Source organism: Plecotus auritus, assembly GCF_963455305.1.
Source record: "Plecotus auritus genome assembly, chromosome: 11".
NCBI lineage: Eukaryota > Metazoa > Chordata > Mammalia > Chiroptera > Vespertilionidae > Plecotus > Plecotus auritus.
The window spans coordinates 9,692,586-9,718,589 of NC_137777.1; the positions used below are offsets into that span (position 1 = coordinate 9,692,586).

At 35.9% G+C, this 26,004-nt stretch overlaps 1 protein-coding gene and 1 pseudogene across 2 annotated transcripts in view; both read left to right on the forward strand.

Moving 5' to 3' along the window:
• INTS8 (integrator complex subunit 8) overlaps positions 1–26,004 on the forward strand; it is a 41,570-nt gene that overhangs the window by 9,563 nt on the left and 6,003 nt on the right. The window contains exons 7-21 of the mRNA XM_080646182.1: positions 314–421; positions 2,626–2,781; positions 5,342–5,442; positions 5,871–6,012; positions 11,762–11,832; positions 12,205–12,380; positions 13,821–13,954; positions 17,597–17,707; positions 19,395–19,596; positions 21,968–22,089; positions 22,628–22,812; positions 23,166–23,199; positions 23,839–23,895; positions 23,983–24,044; positions 25,769–25,887. Of these exons, the coding sequence (XP_080502308.1) occupies positions 314–421; positions 2,626–2,781; positions 5,342–5,442; positions 5,871–6,012; positions 11,762–11,832; positions 12,205–12,380; positions 13,821–13,954; positions 17,597–17,707; positions 19,395–19,596; positions 21,968–22,089; positions 22,628–22,812; positions 23,166–23,199; positions 23,839–23,895; positions 23,983–24,044; positions 25,769–25,887 (1,780 nt within the window). The remainder of the gene's footprint in view (positions 1–313; positions 422–2,625; positions 2,782–5,341; positions 5,443–5,870; positions 6,013–11,761; positions 11,833–12,204; positions 12,381–13,820; positions 13,955–17,596; positions 17,708–19,394; positions 19,597–21,967; positions 22,090–22,627; positions 22,813–23,165; positions 23,200–23,838; positions 23,896–23,982; positions 24,045–25,768; positions 25,888–26,004) is intronic.
• LOC308236599 (histone-binding protein RBBP4-like) lies at positions 14,569–15,778 on the forward strand (annotated as a pseudogene). The gene has a single exon. The product of its transcript is annotated as a histone-binding protein RBBP4-like (transcript).

Consider the following 26,004-nt stretch of genomic DNA (forward strand, 5'->3'; position numbering starts at 1 on the left):
GCTGCAATGGTATCTCATTAGACCAGTGTGCTTCTTGTCCTGACTGCTTGCCTCCCTTGCCCCTTTGTTTTTCAAGCCTGATGTTTTGACCTTATCAGTAATTCTGTAGGCCTCCTGAAATCTTACCGGTAAATCTGTCTTCTGCTTCATCAGAGCTGGTTTCTGTTGCTTGTGATGAAGGTCATTAATTCACTTCTTGTTGAAATGTTTTCTTATGGATGTGCCTGTTTTGCTGAGATAAAGATAATTTTGGATTTTGTCAACTTTTAAGTATGTGAAAAATTAAGCAAATTGGTGTTCATTACCATTTTAGGTGTGTTATGATTTGGGTGCAGCATACTTCCAGCAAGGCTCTACAAATTCAGCTGTCTATGAAAATGCCAGAGAAAAATTTTTTAGAACCAAAGAACTAATTGCAGAGGTAAATACGGTCATACCCGACACATAATATTCAATCCTTCACAATATTGTACATTTTTTGGCTTTAATTTTTTTTGATAAACGGTGTTTATTGTAGTAGTAACTCTGCCAAGTTAAAAAAAATACTGAAAGCAGTTGTTAAAATCTATACCACTACTGACTGGAAGTAACCCCTGTTGTCATTTTAGCTTATTTTCTTCTGGTTTTTATTCTTTCTGTATGTTTTTATACAATTAAGCTTATTCTGTATATACTACTTTGTGTCTTGCTTAAATCTTTGAATAGACATTTAAAATGTATTCTATCCTGTGATTTGCTTCATTTCCCTGATGTTAGGGCATTTCAGTTGTTTACTGGTTTTATTTATTACAAAGCAGCAATTTTATATCTCCAAGCATAAATTTTTCTTTGGATTTTAGATGCTTTCAAGTTAAATTCTTGCAGGTAGAATTGCCACTTCCAGTGGTTACTTTATTTTTCCCAATCCTCACCCAAGGACATGCTTAGAGAGAGGAAAGGGGAGAGTGGGGGAGAGAGAGAGAGAGAGAGAGAGAGAGAGAAAGAAAGAAAGAAACACTGATTGGTTGCCTTCTGTAAGTGCCCCAACTGGGGATGGAACCCAAAGCCTGGGTATGTGCCCCGACCCGGAATCAATCCGACAACCATTTAGTGCACAGGAGGACACTCAACCAATTGGGCCACTCCGGGCCCACTGATTTTTTATAGGCTGTAAACCAAATTGCTTTGCCAGATACCTTTCTCTGAGAGTACTCTAATCAGCAGTGAGGTTTCTTTTTAAAATTGCTAATTTGATGAGTGGAATATAGTATCTTTAAAAATTTTGCCTTTTCTTAGTTCTTAATAAGGATAAACTTTTTCAAGTGTTTTATCATTTGCATTTTTCTTTTTATGGTTCAGACAACTGAAATTTGAAGTGTATAACTTTTTGTATGCCTGGTGCTTAGAAAATGTCGCAATTCAGTCTCCTTTCCTTACCAGAGAAAACATTTAAATTCACCAGAGATCTATGTTAATTCTAATCTGGACTCATTGGGAATCCCCATTTTACTTTGCCTGGGGCACTCATCAAATTTCTAATTTTACGGTATTTAGGGAGAGTAATTTAAAGCTTTAAATTAAAAAAAATGTCTTTAAAACAATTTTTCTGTTTTGGTAGAAGCATTCTTATTCTTTCTAGTTGAGTGAAGAGTGAGCTTTTTCTGTTCTGTAAATTTCTGCCAAGTATTATGAATTTTTTTTTTTAAATTTTATTTGATGTTGAATTCTTTTTTTTTTTTTTTAAATATATTTTATTGATTTTTTACAGAGAGGAAGGAAGAGTGATAGATAGTCAGAAACATCGATGAGAGAGAAACATCGATCAGCTGCCTCTTGCACACCTCCTACTGGGGATGTGCCTGCAACCAAGTTACATGCCCTTGACCGGAATCGAACCTGGGACCTTTCAGTCCGCAGGCTGACGCTCTATCCACTGAGCCAAACCGGTTTTGGCATATGAATTTTTAAATGTTTTAAGTTTCTAACAACGTTTACTCTGTTAATCAGATTCTTTTTTTTTTTTTAATATATTTTATTGATTTTTTACAGAGAGAAAGGAAGAGGGATAGAGAGCTAGAAACATCAATCAGCTGCCTCCTGCACACCCCCCACTGGGGATGTACCTGCAACCAAGGTACATGCCCTTGACCGGAATCGAACCTGGGACCCTTAAGTCCGCAGGCCAACGCTCTATCCACTGAGCCACACCGGTTAGGGCTGTTAATCAGATTCTTAATTTTCATACCTAGAGTGATAATGTCTACCTATATGTTGGCCTGAAAACTCTAAACCAGGAGTCAGCATACTTTTTTGTAAAGGGCCACATAGTAGGTATTTTAGCTTTTGTGCACCTTACACAGTATTTGTTGCATATTCTCATTTGTTGTTTTTTTTTTTCCCTTTAAGACCCAAAGAATCATTCTTAGCTCAAGGGTTATACAAAATAGGCTGCAGGCTTGATTTGGCCCATGAGCAATCATTTTTCTGACCCCTGTTCTAAACTTTTAACCTTTATATTTTTTATGTTTCCTCCAGCCCCGAATTTTTCTTTAGCATTTTCTTGTATTGTTCAGATGCACTAAGTGGGTGTTAGACTATTGTTTCTATTACATTGATGGATAATGATATATACCTCTTACTTTACAGATAGGTTCATTATCTCTTCATTGTACCATAGATGAGAAGCGGCTAGCTGGCTATTGTCAAGCATGTGATGTTCTCGTACCTTCTTCTGATATTACATCTCAACAGTTAACTCCATATAGTCAAGTCCATATTTGTTTGAGATCTGGCAACTATCAGGTAAGTCTGAACGATGGAGTTGCATTAGCGTAGTTGAAAAATTTTGGAAGCTAGATAGAACTGAATTTGAATCCTGGCACTATCATTTACTATTTGTGTGATTTGTGGCAAGTCAAACTGTGAGATTGGCCTATAAAATAGTGGTAGTAATTATCCAATTTTATAGGCTTCTTGTGGGAATTAAGTGAGAAGTTACTGCTTATAGACTCTGAGGCAAAGCACTATATAGATACTGACTATTGATATTATCCTCTCTTGAAGTTATACAGTTTGCCCATTTTAAGTGAATTCTGTATGAAACTTTATATGCAGAACTTTTAACTTTTTTAATTACAGGTAGAGAACTTTTAGTGTTATGTAGCCTAAAGTTTTTAAAAATTTTTCAATTACAGTTGACATTCAGTATTGTATTCATTTCAGCTGTACAGCAAAGCGGTTATACATTTATATAACCTACAAAGTGATTCCCCCAGTAAATCTTGCACCCACCTGACACCATGTATAGTTATTAGAATATTATTGAGTATATTCCTTAAGCTGTACTTTACATCCCATAACTTTTATAACAGTCTGTCTGTACTTCTTAATCCCTTCACCTTTGTCACCTAGTCCCCCTCCCATCTGGCTACCATTTGTATGCCTGGTGCCTAGAAAATGTCTTACCGGAGGAAAGCAGGCTGAAGTGTCCTCTGTATCTATGAGTTTGCTTCTGTCTTGCTCATTTATTTTGTTTTTTAGATGCCACATATAAGTGAAATCATATGGTATTTGTCTTTCTCTGACTTATTTCATTTAGCAAATACCCTCTATATGGAGACTAAAGTTTTGTGTCTGATTTGAAAGTATAACCTTGTAGCCTAGCCTTACTGTAGCCACTGCAAATATTAAGACTGGAGGAGAAAGTGAGCAAGGCAGTTTGGATGGTATGTTGCAGAACCCACTTTGCCAACGAGCCTGGTCATTATTTTAATTTTACTCATGCAAAGGGCTTAAAGTAGTCTGTTGAGATTTTTTATTCTCCGCCCCCACCCCCCCGACCCCTGTGGGTATATATATTTAGTTTTGTAATGAAAATCACTGGGAATTAGAATTGGTACTTTAAAATCTTCTATTGGAAAGCCTTTATTCTCGAAGGTGAACAGTGCCTTCATGTTGTTTAATCCAAAACAGGAATCATGAAATGAAATGGCTATAGCATACCTTTAGTTTTATGTCTCCAAATGTGCTTTAGTCCAACTTTTTAGTTCGCTCTTCTCAACTAAAATTATTCCCCCCCCCCCCAAGAAAATAGAAGAAAAAAGGGGCTAATACTTTCTTTCCCTCCCTCTGGCCCTTTAAAAAAAAATAGTTCTGCTTTAACCTAGGGAAGAAAATTAAACTTTCTTCAGGATGAATTATAGATGCAGGTGCATTTATTAAAGACTGGAGGTCTTTCAATTGTATATCCCTAGTAAGGCTTATGGAGGGTGGGGATTAATTATGGTTAAGGTAGAGAATCTTTAAGAAGCTACCTGTGCAAATAAGACCTTACAAATATTACTCAATAGATAGGTACAAGTTACTGTGAATATAACAAAGTGCCAAAATGTGTAAATCAGAAAGTAGTATAATTGGGTAGCTAGGAAGGGGAAATTGTGATTTTGTTGTAACTGAAATTTATCACTTTAGTTATTTATCACTCTAGTTAGAAATCATATTTCACCTTTTACTACTTGAATAGGATTCTCTATATGAACTATCTTGTGTTTGTTTTGTGCTGATCAAGCAGTTGTTGAACAACTGTAACAAATGAGTCTCCTCCCCCGTGGCAAGGGCTATTTTGCTCTGTGTAACCCTCCCTTGCTCATGTTTGACTATGGAGGTGAAACAGTGGTTGCCCTATAGTTTTGAAACCACTTTTGTCAATACTTTTGGGATAACAGTTGATCAGCGTTAACTGTTTCTAAAATCTTCCCCATCTCCTCACACTGTCACCCCTTCTTTCTCTCCTCTTCCATTGTTTGATAAAGAGCTGAAAAAGTCTGTATGTAACAATGTGGGTATTTTCTGTAATTCACTAATTTTAAACTAATTTATTAGGATAGTATTTTGGCATGTATTTTTCCAGCTGAATTATTTTAAATTAATAATTATTTTTAAAAGTTTTTGTATTAATTTGTGTTTAAAGTGAATGAGAAGAATTTTTTAAAACTTCTGATAATGTAGCGGCACTGCCTCTTACTAATGGATTCTTTTCTCACCTTTCATTTTTGGTCCATGATTTTTCATTTAAAAACCATGAGGGAAGGAGCATCTGAGATCTTATTCCCCAGCAGGTGTTGTCAGTTGGCTCAAATAACTCTTAAACAAATTTTCATTCATAAATAAATAAGTGTAACATTTATGATTTTTCTTCAATGTGTATTTGTATTATAGAAAGACTTATTTTAAAAATTTATTTATAAATTTAATATTTTGGGGGGAAAGGCTTTATTTTTTTTTTTTGCGGGGGGAGACTTTAAAAGTAAAGAAACTTTGCCATGATTTTTGAAATGGATGCAATTTTATGTCTGCGTTCTAGGAGGTAATAAAGATTTTCATTGAAGATAACTTAACCTTCGGTTTACCTGTCCAGTTCCGACAGTCAGTACTAAGAGAACTCTTTCAGAAAGCTCAACAGGGGTAAGTAAGTAAATCCAAGAATTACTTTTTGATTTTTGAATAAAAGAGCAAGTGTGCATTTCAGGTTTAGAAAATCTGAAACCTCCAAATTACCTATAAGTCTGTGACAATACTTCCACATTTGTTAGTATATGGAAATTAACATAGTCAGAGGAACCCTTAAATGTTCTATTAAAAAGTGCTTGGGAGAAAAGATTATACATAGCAGAATTCGATTCTATTACCTAATCTGTAACTAACTTGTCCCTTCATAAATTCAAAACTTTTCTGTTATGCTTTCCCCCCTGACTTGGGTATTTACTAGTGTGCCTGCATAACCTAAAATCTTAACTCTCAAGAATAAATGGCTCATTCTTGTGAATTTAGTTTTGTAATATATACCTTTTTTCATTTAAAAATATTAGTGGATCTACTTTTGTATTCTACAGAAATGAAGCTCTAGATGAAATCTGTTTTAAAGTCTGTGCCTGTAACACAGTCCGTGATATATTGGAAGGTAGACCAATTAGTGTTCAATTTAACCAGCTATTTCTTAGACCTAATAAAGAGAAAATAGACTTTCTCCTTGAGGTAAGACATTATTTCCCCTTTTGACTTACAGTTTTGCTTTAAGACCAATGACATCTTAGTTGCCAAATCCAGTGCCCTCTTTTCTGTCTTCACCTGACCTGATAATTGATACTGACAGACTACACTCTTACCTTCCCTTTTTCCTAGTTTTCCTACATTATTGGATTTTCCTTAGTCCTTCCTTGACTATTTTACTCTCCCTTTAGTGTTTTTGTTTTACAAAAGTTTTGTCCTTGGCTCTTTCATCTTCTCAGGTCATTTTTTATTCTCATCCAAAGTAAAGTGTCAGTCACCTTTTCTATCACCTGTTTACTAAAAACTCAAATCGCACCTTGAACCTTCTCTCATGTCAGTTCTAGAGTCTGTGCTTCTACGGGATCTCCCAGCCTCTTTCTTTATTGTTTTAATGTAATAGACATCGAGAGAAGTACATACAGCATAACTAACACCACTTGGTTCCAACGTGCAGCATTACCAACTCGGTAAAGTCCTCCTTAGGCTCTATTTCCAAATCCTCTCTGCCTCTCTGAGGAAATCGCTGTCCTGCCTTCGATGATAATCATTTCCTTGCTTTTCTTCACAGTTGTATCACCTTTATATGCACCTTTAAAGAATATTCTTTAATTTTCCTGTTTTAGCTTTTATATAAATAAAATCATACAAAATGTATTCACTTTCTTTGACTAAACATACATTTGTGAGATTTTGTTTTTCAAGTTGTTGAATGCAGACACAGGTTTTTGTTGTTCTTTTAATCCTCACTTAATACTTTTTCCATTATTATTATTGTTTTTTTGAGAGAGTGGATGGGAGGGATGGGGTTGTGGGGGGAGAGAAACATCGAGTGTGAAAGACAGATTGATTGGTTGCCTCCTGCATACACCCCGAGTGGGGCCAGAGATCCACCCTGCAACTGAGGTACTTAATCTTGACTGGGAATGGAACCTGCAACCCTGAGCAAAACCTGCCAGGGCCAGATAAAAGTTTTTTTGTGTGTGTTTTTTAAAAATATATTTTATTAATTTTTTTCAGAGAGGAAGGGAGAGGGATAGAGAGTCAGAAACATCGATCAGCTGCTTCCTGCACACTCCCTACTGGGTATGTGCCCGCAACCAAGGTCCATGCCCTTGACCGGAATCAAACCTGGGACCCTTCAGTCTGCAGGCCGACGCTCTATCCACTGAGCCAAACGGGTCAGGGCCAGATAAAAGTTTTTTTCTTTTTTCTTCACATTGCTGTAAGGTGTTTTTTTCCAAGTGGAATTAATTTTAATCCTGTATTTTATATATCCAGCATACTATCATTTCAACATAAAATTCGTACAAAAAGTTGAGAGATTTTACAATCTTTTTCATACTGAGTTTTTGAAATCTGTATTTTTCATTTAGAGATCTCAATCTGTACTAGTCATATTTTATTTTGTTTTATTTATTTATTTTTAAATATATTTTATTGATTTTTTACAGAGAGGAAGGGAGAGGGAGAGAGAGTTAGAAACATTGATGAGAGAAACATCGATCAGCTGCCTCCTGCACACACCCTACTGGGGATGTGCCCGCAACCAAGGTACATGCCCTTGACCGGAATCGAACCTGGTTGAGTCCGCAGGCCAACGCTCTATCCACTGAGCCAAACTGGTCAGGGCTGTACTAGTCATATTTTAAATAATCAATAGCTGTATGACTTCTGTATTGGACAGTGCAGATCTACAATATGGCAGGTGGCAGGTGTTTTAATACTAATGGTGAAATATGTTACATTGCTGTAAGGTGTTTTAACATTATATGACAGTGCCACAATTTATTCTTATGATGATAAACGTTTGTTTTGTTTATAGTTTTTTTTGCTATTGTGCTGCTTGGAATGCATACTATTTGTTTATACACTTAGAGGAAGTGTATATGAAATATTACTTTTATAATACCAAAGTTTTTTTTTGCCACCAGCATGCATGAGAATTCTCATTGGTCAGCATCTTGGGATTTTTTTATTTGCCTGTCAGATCATTGTAATGGTTATCTCATTGAGTTTTAAATTTCCATTCCCCTCTTACTAAGGAATTTACCAGCTTTTCATTTACTTTTTGCTCACATAGATTTCGTCTTTTGAAGTATCTTTTTTCAAGTGGTATGCCTTATTTTTTTATTGGATTTAATTTTTTTTGCGGACATCTTTTGGGTGGTTCTTTATAGCCTTTGTCCTTTACCATTTTTATATATTACAGGTTTCTTCTTTGAGTTTGACTTCTCTTTTAACTTTCTTTTTATTGTTTTAAAAGCTCTTAATTTTAATATAAAGTTTATAAAGGTTTCATGATTGCTGTGTGTTATTTAAAAAAGCTTTTCCTATCCTGTAGTCATGAAGATAGTCTCATACTTTATTTTCTAAAAGCCTTATAGCATAGCCTTCTTTTCACATTTGGTCTTTAATCCATCTATAATGGATTTTTTTGGTGTCACATGAAGTAGGGGGTCCAATATAATTTTTTCTTTTTCGTTATGTGACTGTTGGTTTGTTCCTGTACCATTGACTGAATGGTCCATTTTTTTTCTTCGATCCCCAGTGCTGCCTTTATAGAACGCCAAGTGTGTGTGGCCCGTTTCTGGGCTCTATTCTGCACCACTTTTCTGTTTGCCTGTACATGTCAGTGTTCCTCTGTCTTGATAGCTAAACCACAATGTTGTTTTTCAGAGTTGTATCGGCATGCTTGTCCTTTGCATTTGTTGTAAATAGTAGATTCAGATTGTCAAGTTTTAGAAATAAGCCTGATGGATTTTACTTTGGAGTTACCTTACGTTTAAAAACCAACAAGAATTAATATTTTTTATAATATTGAGTATTCAAATCCATGAACTGGTACAGCTTTTGATTTATTAAAACGCTTAAGAATTTTTCTTAATATGTTTTTTACTGATTTAAGAGAGGTGCGGAGAGGGAGGGAGGGATAGAAACATCAATGATAAGAGAGAATCATTGATCAGCTTAGGCATTTTTTTAAATGTCCTTCAGAGCTTTTTAATTTTTCCATAGAGGTCTTTTTTGTTTTTTCAAATATGCACTTAAAAGTAGTTTATGAATTGGTACAGAGCTAGAGTTGTATAATGATTTTGTTTCCAACTACTTTGCTAAACTCTTAAAAAATTCTATTAGCCCTAGCTGGTTTGGCTCAGTGGATAGAGTGTTGGGCTGTGGACTGAAGGGTCCCAGGTTTGATTCCGGCCAAGGGCACATGCCTGGGTTGTGGGCTCGTCCCCAGTAGGGGGCATGCAGGAAGCAGCCAGTCAGTGGTTTTCTCTCATCATTAATGTTTCTATCTTTCTCCCTTTCCCTTCTCTGAAATCAATAAGGAAATAGATTTTAAAAAGTTCTATTAATTTATCTGTGAGTTTGTTTTTCTAAACAGTCTTCATCTGTAAATAATGCATTTTGTTTTTTCCCTTTTCTAACCTTTTCATTTTTATTTATTTTTAATTGTTCTTACTGTGGTGACTGATTAGTACAATGTTCAGTATAAGGGGCTCTGGTGCGCTTCCTGGTCTCATTCTCAGTTCAGAGAAGCTTGCACTGTTTCACCATGTGGAATGATGATAATTTTGTTTTTCCTGTAGCTCTTCCATATGTGATTAAGGAAGTTTTCATCTATCCTTAGTTCACTACGGGCTCTTTTTTAAAAAATCATGAATGATTTTTAGATTTTTATCAAATGTTTTCTCTGTGTCTATTAAAATCTTGTAATTTTATTTTTCTCTTCTAACCTGTTAATGTGATGAAGTATATTAATTTTGTTAAACTATCTTTGGAACAAAACCAATTAGGTCATGATTTTTCAAAATCTTAATTGACATGATTAGCATAACTGCTTTAGGTGTATGTCGTGACTTTTAAAAAATATATATTGCATACACTAGAGACCCGGTGCAGGAATTCGTGTAAGGGTAGGGTCCCTCGGCCTGGCCAGTGACTGGGGCTGATAGGGGCCATCTCGCCCAGTCCCGATCTGGGCCAGCTGGAGGTTGGCTGTGGGAGCACACTGACCACCGGGGGCAGCGCCTGCGTTGAATGTCTGCCCCCTGTTGGTCAGTGCGCGTCATAGCGATGGGTCAATTGGTCGTTGGGTTGCTTAGGCTTTTATATATATAGATTGGAAAAGTTAGTGTAAAAATAAACTCATTGCTTCTTTTGATGTTTGATAGAATTTCAGAAATGAAGTATTTGGGACTAGAGACTTTTTTGTGAGAAGATTTTTGGCAGTAGGTCCATTTTATCAGTGATGGTAGAGCTATTCTTCCTTAATAGTTTTAAGAAGTTATTTTCTAAAAATTTGTCTATATCATCTAAATTTTTATGTTAGTATTAAAGTTTTTATTACCTTTATAATGTTATAACATTTATAGAGATGTCCCTTCTTGTTTTTAATGAGGCTTTTAAAAAAATTGAGGTGAATTCACAAAACATGTTATGTTACTTATCAGAAGTTAACAAATCTTCCCTAAATTGTTCCATGACACATATACAATGCCTTTCTATATGTGAATAAATAATCTGATATGAAAAGTCACTCAAGTGTTACTTATCATAAGATCTTACATATGACAGCAAATTTAATACTAGTTTTAATATAAAAAAATTTTTTTAATCCTCATCTGAGGATATTTTTCCATTGATTCTTAGAAATCGTAGAAGGGGGAGAGAGAGACACAGAGATAGAGGAACATCAGTGTGAGAGAGGTACATCGATTGGTTGCCTCTTGCACATGCCCTGACCAGGCCTGGGGATTGAGCTTGCACACAAGGTACATGCCCTTGACCGAAATTAAAACCAGGACCCTTCAGTCTGCAGGCTGATGCTCAGCCACTGAGCCACATCGGCCAGGCCACTTAATGTTTTCATGGTTCATTCATGTTGTAGCATGTGTCAATACCTTAATCCCGCGGTCGCCAACCTTTTGGACCTCATGGACCACTGGTTGGTGACCTCTGCTTTAATCCTTTTAATGGCTGAATAATACTCCATTGAACGGGTATACTATTGAATGTCTCGTTTGTGTATCCATTCATCTGGGTATGCTATTCAGTGTCCATTTGTGTCTCTTCAGTTGATGCACTTCAGGGTTGTTTTCACTTTTTTGCTGTTTGTAACAATGTAGCTACAAACATTCCAAATCTTATTAGAGAATATTAGATAGTTTCTTGAGGTTAGGGACTTTTATACTAGTTATGTTTTATTTTGGCTTATAAATAATGTATGGGAGGAATCCTAATATAATGAATAAACTCAGAATAGAATATTTGAAGATAAATAATATTTTTATAACTCGTTTTTGTAATTCTTTATTTTTATTTTCTAAATCTTGGTTAATTTTTTAAGCATTAGTTTTATAGCTATTAGTTTAGCTATTACTGATACTTCTTTGCAACTAAGATGAATCTTCTCTTTTCTGACAGTAGCTACTGATTCTTATAGTTTATCACTACATATAATTGGTAACAATTTATAAATTCTGGTAGAACTTTATACCATGCTAAATAGACTATTCTTATTAATACCTGCAGTTACTGAAATGATTAGATTTTACTCCCTCTCCCCATTATGGATTTTAATTTTTTGATATCATCTTTTAATTTAACCAGATTTGAGATTGACATATGGCTGAAAAAGGAAAATTCAGTTGTTTTTAAATTGTAACTTTTCATACCTAGTGTATATTTTTTAAAGCCCATACTCAAATGAAAATACTCAAACTTCTAGGTATGTTCAAGATCAATAAACTTAGAAAAACCTTCAGATTCTTTGAAAGGAAACATGGCTTCTTTTCTAAAGTAAGTACCTTTCTTTTTTTCTTTTCCTTAACTTTGAACTTGGTCTTGTGAGAAAAGTACCTTTTATTATTTTTTGTATTTGAACTGGATATCTTATAAACCAGCAGTAACTGATATTTGAGAACCAGATATGGTTGAGATTAGTGCAGCCTCACCGAACTTATGATTGTATAGTTACTCTTATGTTGTCATTGATATCACAATTTTAAATAAGGACCAAAGTGAGATTTTAAAATCTACTTCAAAATATTGTTAATGTGGTTTATGAATTGGTGATTTATTAAATGGTTTGTTAACAAAAATTGGTTAATATTGTTTTTCCCAAACTAAATCATGTCCTTTTTTGTTTTATAATATTTCTTACTGATCTAGGAATGTGTGTCTGGGGTTGGAAGATCTGCAGTATGTTTTCATGATTTCTTCACATGAGCTTTTCATTACATTGTTGAAAGATGAAGAACGAAAGCTACTTGTTGATCAGATGAGGAAGAGATCCCCTAGAGTAAACCTGTGCATTAAACCTGTGACTTCATTTTATGATATCCCAGGTTAGCTCTCCAGTCTGCTAGCTAATGTTGGCACTTTTTGCCCCTCAGTATATTTGAGGATGCCCTCTTAATTGTTTTCATTTGCACTTATATTGGTAATTAATAGAAATCTACCTGTCTTCCATTATTATATTTCTATCTAGGCAGTTAAGTGCTGAGACTTTGCTGAGTCTGTGGTTAGTGGAGAATTAGGCCTATATACATAAAAGATTGTAGCTAGGGAAATGGACCAAGGTAACTGCTGCTAATGTGTGCTTGGGAGGTAACAAAAGAGGTGGGAGGGGACTGGTTAAATGTGCTAAGACCATAAAAAATACAGGCTTCCATGCATTACAGCCTATATCACTGTGATACTACCTATTAGCTAAGCATTTAGCTTTGGCAATACTATTGTCTTTTTTGCCTTATTTATGTGATATTCTACAATTTTTGCCCTTAATTTATAAATATAACTAGAAAATATAGTCCTGTTAATTAATAATAAAAAAAACAACAACTTCAAAACTTAGTATGGATGAGGTAGAGAATTCAATTGGTTTAACAAAAAGGCAAAATTTTAGCAGCTTTGAAGCTCACTGGATTTAAACTGATTAACTGTTGTAAAGGAAAGGAATAACATTAACATAAAATGCTGGAAATTGAGGACTGTCTCAAAGATGAGTTGTAATTAAGGGTTTTAATGATCATTTCATGATTCTTTGAGAAGGCAATATTTCCTCCTCCTCTTCCTCTCCCTTCAAAAAACATACATTTTATTTATTTTTAATATGTTTTATTGATTTTTTTACAGAGAGGAAAGGAGAGGGATAGAGAGTTAGAAACATCGATGAGAGAGAAACATCGATTCAGCTGCCTCTTGCACACTCCCTACTGGGGATGTGCCCGCAACCAAGGTACATGCCCTTGTCCGGAATCGAACCTGGGACCCTTCAGTCCGCAGGCCGACACTCCATCCACTGAGCCAAAACGGTTAGGGCCAAAAAACATACATTTTAAATATTTGTTATTTAAAATTATTATTAAAAATTAACCTTTTATTTATACATGCTTTTGTTAACACATTATGTTAAAAAAGTAGGAGACTGTCTATGTAAGTTAGTTTTTATCCACATATACCAGATAGTTCTTTTCATGAACCACTTACTGATTTTTACCTTTGTTTATATTTTCTTCATCTTTATTAAATGCTTTTTTAAATGCAGACATAATACAAATTGTATTAGGTTTTCTCTGAGGATAAAGCTAATATGTAAATTACATTATGTTGGTGAATCAGTTCTAAAGATGAGAGCTGTTTTTAAAATAGATACACTAAGAATAAAAGCCCCGTAGACATAATACTTACATACACAATTTCAATAAATTATCACTCATACTTACATGATTATTTATACCTTTGAATTAAATCATTATTAAAATAGGAATCTCTTCCTTTCTTAGCCTCAGCAAGTGTCAACATTGGCCAGTTGGAGCATCAGCTGATACTGTCAGTGGATCCCTGGAGGATTCGGCAGATTTTAATTGAATTACATGGTATGACATCAGAGCGCCAATTCTGGACAGTATCCAATAAGGTAAGAAAGCCTCTGTGAAGAACAGATAATAAAATTACCCTTGTTTTCTAAGGTAATTTAATTGGAGAGTTGTTACCTGACCGTTTTGAGAATAAGGACCCCTTTTATTTGCCAACAATTTAGGACGACCTTCACATGATAATAATTGTACTTTGAACATCCATTGACAGAGAAATAAAAAATGCCAGAAAAGATACTATTAAATCAGTAGCCTCTAATAATAAGTTTATATCCCACTTATTATTATATCATCTACATACACTTTAAATGTATATATAAATCCTATATAACAAGAGCTAATATGCTAATTAGACCAGATGGCAGAAAGACCAGTGATTGGGGGGCGGGGCTGGGAGGGCCTACTCTTGCACAAATTTTGGGTATCAGACCTCTAGTGTATATGTATAAGATATTTATGTCGTTTGTAGCTAATACTTGCTATGTGCTCAATAGAGTGTTTTTGTTTTTAATACCTTTGTGAGGTCTAAAGCCTACAGGTATGAACCAATTTATTAAAACTTCTTTATAGACATTTTTGGGTCTAGATATTCATTTAGAACACCCAGGCAGGCACAGTGCTCGATCCCAGAATTCCCCTGGCTTGCCTGTGCTCCATGGCTGACAAGGAAACAGCCTTTGATGATGCAGTAGAAGAACGTGGGGTCAACAAAGAGTATAAATTATGGAAAAAGAACATCCCTTTTCTTTATGATTTAGTGATGACCTATCTGAAGTGGCCCGGCCTAACTGCTTGGTTGCTTCTACATATAACCAGACCAGAAGGGAAAGATTTGGCTTGTCCTTGGAACACACAAGTCAGATGAACAAAACCACCTTGTGATAGCCAGTGTGAAGCTCCCTAATGATGACCCTGCGGTTGATGCTTCATTGCGACAGTGAGGAAGGAGGATTTGGAAGTTTTGGTTCTGTTAGTAGAAAAGTTGAAATAGAAATCAAGGTCAGCCATGAAAGAGAAGCAAATAGGTCACATTATATAAAGAGAACCCTTGCATGTGATGTTCTTGTGTTTGACTATACAAAACATCCTTCTAAACCAGATCCTCTGGAGAGTGCAGCCCAGACCTGTGTCTTCGTGGACATCAGAAGGAAGGCTATGGGTTTTCTTGGAGCCCAAATCTCTGTGGGCACTTACTTAGTGCTTCAGATGACTACACTGTCTGTCTATGGTACATCAGTGCTTTTCAAAAGTATGGAAAAGTTGTGGATGTGAAGTCCATCTTTATAGGGCATATAGCAGGAGTAGGAGATGTTTCTTGGCATCTGCACCATGAATCTCTGTTTGGGTCATTCGCTGATGATCGGAAACTTATGATCTGGGATACTAGTCAAATAATACTTCCAGATCAGACCAAGCCCGTCAGTGGATACAATGCTGAAGTGAACAGCCTTTCTTTCAGTCTTATAATAAGTTCATTCTTGCTACAGGATCAGCTGATATGACTGTTGGCCTTTTGGGATCTGAGAAATCTGAAAGTTAAGTTGCATTCCTTTGAATCACTAAGGAAGAAATATTTCAAGTTCAGTGGTTTTCTCAATGAGACTATTTTGGCTTTCAGTGGTACTGACCGCAGGCTGAATATCTGGGTTTTAAGTAAAATTGAAGAAGATGTAGAAGATGAGCCATTGGGGTTGTTTATTCATGGTGGTCACTGCCAAGATAGCTGATTTCTCCAATGAACTTTTGGGTGATCTGTTCTGTGTGGGAAGACAATTAGCATACAAATGTTGCAAATGGCAGAGATCATTTATAATGATGAAAATCCTGAAGGAAGCATGGATCCAGAGGACAGGGGTCTTAGATAACATCTATACTATGTGTGATTTTAGACGACTCTTTTTTCCTCTCTCATCCCTGAAATTGATTTAGCACTGGCTTTGAGACACAGACTTTGTTCAGCTATCCCTCTAGAGTAGGTACCATCAATAAACTGAGGGTGTTTTCTAAGTATTAACTGGGGGACTTGATTAAGTGAAGCCACAGACTTATATTTAAATTTTCTTCAGGAATTTTCCAATAACAAATATCTAAAGTAGCCACTGAAGGGGGAATATCATGTGTGCTTATTTTATTTTTATTATGTTATATCACTATGTTGTTCAGACTCATTTAAGTAAAGGATAGAACAGCCGTGGGCAAACTACGGCCCGCGGGCCGGATCCGGCTGTTCTATCCGGTTCTCTTGCTCTCCCCTCCGCTCCTTTACTTTGAATTTATATTAGTTCACACAAACACTCCATCCGTGCTTTTGTTCCGGCCCTCCGGTCCAGTTTAAGAACCCATTGTGGCCCTCGAGTCAAAAAGTTTGCCCACCCCTGGGCTAGAAGTAAGTAAAGAATAGAGCCGAGTGAGGTTGGTGTATGAACCATGAAGTATAAGTACTGCAATATGTTATTTTTATTCAGGAAGTAAGGAAGATTCAAGTCATATAAATTTCTATTTTAAAATCTTTATACCTGACTTTCTGGGATGCACATTTTCCTGCATAGACCAGTCTCCTCTTAGTTTCATAAATTAAGTTAGAACACATGTTTATCTTTCCCCTTATATTTTCGCTTCTTAATGTATTTCTTAAGCTCTTTTTCTAAAATATACTTTTTAAAATTGATTTTAGAGAGAGAGGAAGGGAGGGAGAAGAGAGAGAGGGAAACATTGTTCCTTTGCCTTGCTTACATGCCCCGAATGGGGGTCGAACCTGCAACCTGGGTATGTGCCCTTACTGGGAATAGAACCGGCAACCTTTTGGTGCACAAGGTGATGTTCAGCCAGCTGAGCCATGGCGTTCAGGGCCTTAAGCTCCTTTTATATCCTTTTTTTCTTTCTGTGAAATGGTTTTTTAAAAAAGCTTGGGGACCACCAAGTTGTAAAGATGTATGTTCTTACTGGGCAGTTATACCATGGTTATACCATGGTTATACTCTAGTTAAGTTGAGAAGAGTGAGTCAATAGCTTGTATTTGTTTTTAAAATTAAATTAATCCTGGATTTAAAAAAAGAACCCAAACACACAGGTAATGTATATACCTGTTTCTGAGGTTATCTATTTAACAACTTTCCTGCATGGAAGTGCAAATGAAAATAGCTATATATTTTATGGGACTTGAACATGTAAGTGCAGTGAAATGGGAAATTGCTGTGAACATTAATTGGGCCTCATTAGTATTGACATGGTTATTAGTGTTCATTGTTATAGATGAGGAAGTATAACATAATATTTGAGAGGGAGTTCTGACACTTTACTACCTGAGTTTATATTCAACTTTCATACTTTTACTAGCAGTATAACCTTGAGGAAATAATTTAACATCTGTGTGCCTCAGTTTTCTCATCTGTAAAAGGGGGATAACTACCTACTTCATAGTACTGTTGTGACGACTACATAAGTTAATACATATACTCTTTTTTTCTATAACCTTCAGAATGTTCCAGTCAATTTAATTATTTATTACTGACTCATTACAGTGAATATGTTCATTTTTAATAGCATTTTATCATGGCTGTTATTTTTTTTTTAAAGATGACCTTTGCATGATTTTTTAAATGTGATTGAGGATTATTGAAAGATTCTTATCTAGATTTGGCTTTCTCTAAGTGTGTATATTTACATATTTTTATTTCTTCTAGTGGGAAGTACCTTCTGTTTATAGTGGTGTTATCCTGGGAATTAAAGACAATTTAACAAGGGATTTGGTATACATTCTCATGGCCAAAGGTTTACACTGCAGTACTGTTATGGTGAGTACAAGTGTACATTAACTACTGGTTAAGAATATGCTTTACTAATTTTAACATGAAAGCTAGGAATCAGAATTTTCTATTATCTTGATCTTAAAATGATAGCTGTTGGCCTAAACGGATTTTTAAAAAATATATATTTTTTAATTGATTACTGAGAGAGGAAGGGAAAAGGAGAGAGAGAGAGAGAGAAACGTCACTGATGAGAAAGAATTATTGTTGGCTGCCTCCTGCACGCACCCTACTGGGGATCGAGCCTGCAACCTGGGCATGTGCCCTTGACCGGAATAGAACCTGGGACCCTTCAGTCCGCAGGCGGGCGCTCTATCCATTGAGCCAAACCGGCCAGGGCTCATTTACATTTTTCTTTTTTAATGTATTTTTATGGATTTCAGAGAGGAAGGGAGATGGAGAGAGAGATAGAAACATCAGTGATGAGAGAGAAGAATCGATTGGCTGCCTTCTGCACACCCCCCACCAGGGATCGAGCCCACAACCCAGGCATGTGCCCTTGACTGGAATCGAACCCGGGACCCTTCAGGCCACAGGCTGATGCTCTATCCACTGAGCCAAACCAGCCAGGGCCATATACATTTTTCTTAAAAAACAACAACTCTGCAGAGGGTGTTATTTTCAGTTTTTAGCTGAGAAATCAGAGACTCAAAGGTATTAAATTGTCCAAGGTCACACAGCTAGTAAGTGGCATAAGTGCTAGAAAGGATAGAGAGAAGAGAGCATATTAGAGAAATCTTAAAGAGGTAAAATCTAGAATTGATTGCTGATTTGCTGTGAAGGGCAAGAGGGAGAAAAGGATCACGGATGATGCTCAAGTTTCTGTTTTGGGTGTCAGTGAACAGATGGAAGTGCCAACTACTGAATGTAAAGAGAAAAACATTTTTGAAGGGCAGATTATGAATTCATTTTTACAGTGTTTAATTTGGACCTGCAATTGGACACATGAGCTTGGGAGTGGTCTGGGCTGAAGATACAGATTTGGGAGTCATCAAAGATCACTCAGGGAGAATATACAGAGCTTGGGGGGTGCAACATTGGGTCCAAGAAAGGGTGGGGTGATGGATATGAGGACCAGGTACATGTGGAGTTACAGTAGAGAATATCTAGTTCAGTAGATTGGACAATTAGAAGATCTTTGTTTAGCTCTGGCTGGGTGGCTCAGTTGGAGCATCATTCTGTATACCAGTAGGTTGTGGGTTTGATCCCCTGGAGAGGTGTAGGAAAGGGCTTGGATTGTAGCTGATTTGATTTACAAGTCAATTATGTAGATTTATAGTGTTGTGTGCAAAGATTTTAGAATATGGAATCTTGTTGAAGGGTGTAAGATGTATGGAGAAGGCTGTTAGTAATTTTATACCCATATAATGTATATAACACATAATTTATATAAAATTTTTTATTTTTGTTTTATAATTTATGTAAAACTTATTTAGTAATGTGGCATGTAATTTATATTGATTATTGGATCTTTTTTAAAAGTTGCAAAAGGATTAAGTATTTATTGGAATAAATCACCAATACAGAGATGATAAGATAATTTAGCCTCATTCCCTGAGAGAGTCAGTGTTAATCATTTAAATTCATCTTTCTTTTTGCTCTATACTCATAAAGTTACATATTTTTGGTTTGCAAGAAAAGGTGATCCAAGCTATTGTGTTACTTCTTTTCATAGGACTTTTCCCATGCTAAGCAGTTATTTGCTGCTTGTTTGGAGTTGGTAACAGAGTTCTCACCAAAACTTCGTCAAGTCATGCTGAATGAGATGCTGCTTTTGGATATTTATACACATGAAGCTGGAACAGGACAATCCGGAGAGAGACCTCCTTCTGATCTTATTAGTCGGGTGCGGGGATATCTGGAAATGAGGCTTCCCGGTAAGACTTGCACAAAGCTACATTTCAGAAATTCATTACTCAAGTAATTGTGGGAAAGTCTAAGAATGTTTCCTTGACTTTTTACTCTGAAAAAAGTTACTTCTCTCCGAAAGCAGAATTCAGATGTGGACTTCACTTGAGAACATTGGGGAAAATGTAGGAAACGAGTCATTTCCTAAGATTGCTGTAACAAAGTACCACAAACCAGATGATTTAAAACGATAGAAATTTATTCTCTCATAGTTTGGAGACTAGGTATCTGAAACCAAGGTGTCTGCCTGCAGGGCCATGCTCCTTCTGAAGGTTCTAGGGAAGAATCCTTTCTTGCCTCCTCTTAGCTTGTAGCTGTGTCACTCCAGCATTTACCGCCTTTTTTTCTTCCCTCCGTTTTCGTTTTTCCTCCTCCTTTATATGGCATTGTGTGTGTGTGTGTGTGTGTGTGTGTGTGTGTGTGTGTTTGTGTTTGCCCGCCCTTCTTATAAGGGACCAGTCATTGGATTTAGGGATTGCCGTAATTCAGTATGACCTCATCTTAACTAAGTACATCTGCAAAGACCCTATTTCTTTGTCAGGCACATTCTGAGGTTTCAGGTGGACATGAATTTTGAGGGGACACTACACGACAGAAACTATATTGCAATTTGAAGATACTCTGTGAAAACAATCAGTGTCCGTAAAGGTACATCTTGAAGGTTTATTTCCCCATTACCGTCATAATCATAGGAAGGCCTCAAAATGATTGCCACTGAATCAGGAACTCACTGTGGTCACTTTAGGAATAGTCCTCTTTTGCCCCATTCTAAATGTAAGTATCTTATGAAAAGGAGCTTATATCAATTATCACCTATGTTATATATACATCTTGCTTAGTTAAAGCAGTTTCTTAATTTTACATGTTTTAATAAAGTCTTTAGAGCAATTAAATCATTCTGTACTAGAGGGGAAGAGAGAGAGAGACATCAATGATGAGAATCATTGATTGACTGCCTCCTGCACTTTGTGAAGTTGGGGCTGCCTGGCCACTCCCGCTTCTCCAGAACTCCTCCTCCCTCCCCCTTTAAGGAAAACAATTATTCCCTGGTGCTATTGGGCCAATTTTGAATTAGTTAGATGCATGCCCTCTATGGAACAGGGAAAGGGAAGTTCTCCTTTACGTGGGTGGACCTGGCTTTTCTATCAGGAACAAGCAGTTATCTTAACTGACAGCAGATCCAACCTTTTAGGTATAGAAATAAGAGCTACAGATTAATTATTTTGATATGTCTTTTGGGAGAGATCCTCCAACGTTCAGTACCTCTGTGTTAAAAGGTAGCATTCTGTTGAAACACGTGTCTTTGTTACATTTCTTGGCTGCCTGTTCCAGCATATGACTATGCTTTTTGATAATGAATAATTGTATTGCAGGTGCTTAAAGGGAAGTTTAGTCTCCAAAGCACTGCCTCTCAGGCTGTATCAGGACTCCACTCTCCGGGTTCTGATTCAGCTTTAAGAGCCAGGGCCATCTGACTGAGAGGGCCTGCCGGCTAAGTAAAGGAGGCATTGGAGCCAATCGCTGTGTAGGCTTCCTTTGGCAAACTGTATAGCACTCAGTGACATGCAGCATTTGGGACCCTAATTTCACTTCTGTCTTCATTCCTTCTTTAAGAAGATAAATCAAATAATGTATTTTTTATTTTGCTGTGTTCCTATGCTGTTTTTTGTCATCTCAGATTCTTTTTTGGAATAAGATGAGATCTAAATTAAATAGCCACAGGCAATCTTTTTTAGAAAGACTGAATATAATTACTTAAGTTTAATAGCTCTTTCTATTTAAAGTTTTAACCTTGTTCTTTAGCATTCATTGGGGTTTCTTTTTCCTGCAGTACATTAAAACCTGACGGTTATATACTAAGGAAGTGTTCAAAACAATTGTTTCTGGTGCAGTAATATTTTTTGAAAGAGTGAATTGTCTCAGGAATATTTATTACATTTTAATCAGAAAAATAATAAAAATGATATATTAACTCAGACTTATTACAGTTTTATATGGTTTAGCTATTTCTGTTCTCTAAAAGTTTATGCCATACCATTTTGTACTTGTTTCATTTGTGTGTTCATTCTTTCTGCTCATTTGAATTATAAATTTCCACAGTAGAGTGTTGGGCATCTGAGGTGTTCTTAAGTGCATACTTTTTTGATTAATAGTGGGGACCATGGCAGTCTGTTGGGAAACCTTTAAGCTTTCTAGAGAAAAGTATAAAATGTTAGTATTTTTCTATTTTTTATCTATAACTGTTGTTTTTAATATGTTTAACTGAAATCTGAGCAAATTTTGCTTTGTTCTTATTATAATGTTATGCTGGTAATTCCAAATACTTTCTTGGCTTTTTAGATATTCCTCTTCGTCAAGTTATTGCTGAGGAATGTGTTGCTTTTATGTTAAACTGGAAGGAAAATGAATACCTTACACTGCAAGTTCCTGCCTTTCTGCTTCAGAGTAATCCATATGTAAAGGTAATTCATGTTTAATCTAAATAAAAGAATTATTAGGATGGAATTATTGTACCTATTTTTTAGGTCTGTACTACTTAGGGAACTTGTCCAATTTTTATGATACAATGTAAGAGTGGCCAAATGTTTGTTGGCTTATAGTTAAAAGTATAGTTTTTGATAATTCAGGCACTTGAGTTTGCCTTCTCTAATATTTTTTTCTAATACCCTATAGTTCCATGATAATGCAAGGAAAAATAATGTAGTTAAAAGATAAATTTATGGTATAATCCTAAACTGGTGAAAGGTGGGTCAGCTTTTATTGCTTTGAATGATAAAATCAAACCCAGCCGGCAAGGCTCAGTGGTTGAGCGTCAACCTATGAACCAGAAGGTCACGGTTCGATTCCTTGTCAGAGCACATGTCTGGGTTGCAGACTCGATCCCCAGTGTGGGTCATGCAGGAGGCAGCCAATTAATGATTCTCTCTCATCATTGATGTTTCTCTCTCTCCCTTCCTCTCTGATCTCTTGTGTATTTTCTGTTTGTTTTTCGTGTTATAGCTTGGACAGCTTTTAGCAGCTACAATCAAAGAGCTTCCAGGCCCTAAAGAAAGTAGACGGACTGCCAAAGACCTTTGGGAAGTTGTTGTTCAGATTTGTAGTGTGTCCAGTCAACACAAACGAGGAAATGATGGCAGAGTTAGTTTAATAAAGCAGAGGGAATCCACGTTAGGTATAATGTATAGGTATGTTTTGATCAGCTTATTTTTTTTAGTTATTATTCATGCTATTCGTACTATTTCCAGAACATCTACCATTATCCGTATATATCATAAAGATAGACAGTGTAAGAATTTGCTGGTGCTGACATCTGATGGACTTGTCTGACATGATCACCTTTGGAAATACCTTTTTTATTTTAAGAAACTGTCATTTAATATAATTAATGAAAGCTTACAATTGGATAGTAATATAGAAATTACATTGGTATGGCAATAAAATATATTCTTATACATGCAGAACTGTAGAGTTTGGAATAAATCTTCACCTATAATTTATTTTCAATTTATATATGAATTTATTTTTTTTTTTTTTGTAGGAGTGAGCTGCTTTCTTTTATAAAAAAATTACGGGTATGTTTTCTTAAAAGTCAATTTAATTACTATTGCTGATTTTTTATAGACTATAACTAAAAAGTATTGAGTGCTTACACGATTATTTAGGTGAACTGTTAATGTGCTTCAGTGTTGAGGATAGGATAGTCTAAATGGAGAGGTTTATTTTGCATTTACCTAACTTACGTTCTAGTGACTACAAACAGGTATTTTTTAAATGACAAAGAAGTCTTTATAATAGGGCTAGATGTGTGAAGCCTAGCTTTAATTTTTGTTTGATCAGGTTAATGTCATACTAATTTACTGGACATAACCTAGATTCCATCCTTTATTATTTTAAGGAATAAAAGTCAGTTTGTTTAAGGTAGCTGAAAGTACTTGTGGAATGTGATCTATTTACACAGTTTCAAAAGTCATGAGGATTCATATATTATAAACCAGACTCCTAAATATGATTAATATTTGTGTAAATTGTGTGCCATGATTTCTTTCATGACATTAAAGATAAAGTTGATCTTTAGTGTGTTTTAAACTAAAGTAGATAGTAAATTCCAAAGAGTAAGAATCTTAAGAAAATACTTGGTATCCTTGATGTTGATGCGAGAAATATTAACATAATATATAATATTTAAGGATTCTGTGTTTTCTTTCTCATAGGAACCATTGGTTTTGACTATTATTTTATCACTCTTTGTCAAACTTCACAATGTTCGGGTCAGTATTTCATAATTTCATTGTTTTAAAAATGTTTGAAATACTCTTCCTTTTAAATCACCTTTTTTTTTTTTTTTTTTTTTTAAGGAAGACATTGTGAATGATATTACAGCTGAACACATTTCTATTTGGCCATCCTCCATCCCCAAGTAAGAAGTATTATAGCTTACATTTTATTAAATTATTTATATATTTAGGACCATCCTGACTGATACAGATAACTCTTGAATAGTTTGATTAAAAGACTACAGTGTTGCCCTAGCTGGTTTGGCTCAGTGGATAGAGCGTTGGCCTGCGGACTGAAGGGTCCCAGGTTCGATTCTGGTCAAGGGCATATACCTTGGTTGCGGGCACATTCCCAGTATGAGGTGTGCAGGAGGCAGCTGATCGATGTTTCTCTCTCATCGATGTTTCTAACTCTCTATCCCTCTCCCTTCCTCTCTGTAAAAAATCAATAAAATATATATTTTTTAAAAAAGGCTACAGTGTTAGGATTCTATAGCTAAGTTTGTGTTTCTCTATAATAGTAATTGTCTTTCTAAAAGCTATGACTAAGGCATAACTCTTAAGACCTGAGGTATACCAGCTGTAGATAGAATAGAAGAGCTTTAAGTAGTCCTGATTACTTGTCAGTGGGTAAAATTTAGAAAATCAAAGCTAAAAGAATGGCTTTGTATCAGGTTTCCAGAATCTTATCTCCTTTACAAGTATCTATTTGAAAATGTTTATTTTTTTTATTTTTTTAAAGTAATTCTTTGTACATCTTCTCTAGCACTGTGATTATCAGAGGCTCCAATCCCTTTTAGTTGCCTTCGTAAGCTCTTCAATTACTTTAAGAAATCTTCCCCCTTACTTTCATCACCTGAGAATCACAATAAGATGATGGGGGAATTTTTTTAGGGGAGAAAAAGTGTTCTTTTTCTGGAAGAAGAAACCATTTACATTTTTCTCTAACACACACACACACACACACACACACACACACACACACACACACACACACACACACACACACACGAGTCCATGTTTGTTTCCTCACCACTGTTACTTTACTTCCCTCCAGTCTTCTTACTTTGTGCCTGGAGGGTATGTCCTAAGCCTTGTTTTATTGCTCTTAGTGGCATCTGTGAAGAAGAAAAGATTTCAGTAGGTAGGGAAGCAATCAGTAGAATGAGTAATTTGCTTCCATCTCAGTCTTTGAGACTGGAAACAGTTTTATATCTATCTCATATGGAGATTGGAGGGTCAAAAATGGGTTAGGGGCCCTTCCCTCCACTTACTGAGGCTTGTTTCCCAGAGGAGTACCATGCTTTGTTTTTGTGTGTGTCTGTTATAAGTGAACAAAAAGAATGGTTACCTAGAGGCTCTTAGCCAGACTCTTAGGACTCGTCTCAGCCACTCCACTTACCTGGTACATGACCTTGGGCAAATTGCTTTCTGTGCCCATTTTTGCACCTGTAAAATGGGTATGTGAATAGTACCTCCCTCAGAATTGTGAGGATTAATTTAATTTTGTTACTGGTAAATTGTGCCTAAAAAGTGGAGCTAGGTGTTTATCCTAACTCTTTTATATGCTTCATATTGTAAAATACTTAAAGAGACCTTTTTAGAGTGGTCTAGTCAACCTTCTTTGGCATTTTGGGGAAAAGGAAACAAAAATCAGATTGTTTTCAACTGCTTATAAAAAATTAGCTTATCACACTTCCTCTGACTTAGATGTTTTGATAGTTTTTATATGTTTACAACTAGTAATATTTAGACTATTTATGGTCACCTAAATTTTGGGTAAGTCTTTTTGTTTTCAGTAAATGTGTGTGTGGAGTTTGAAGTTGTTTCTTAAAATGGAGCTCACTGGTCATTGTCTCCCCTTTAGCCTCCAGTCCGTGGACTTCGAAGCTGTGGCCATCACCGTGAAAGAGCTGGTTCGGTACGCCCGCAGTATCAACCCAAACAGCCATTCCTGGCTAATTATTCAGGCAGACATTTATTTTGGTAAGTGAGATGTATGCTTGCTTTGTGTTTTGTTTTTGTAGTATTTTTAGAAGTGAAAATAAATATAATTGATAATGATTTGTTTTGGGGAATACATTGATAATTCTCCCATTTTAT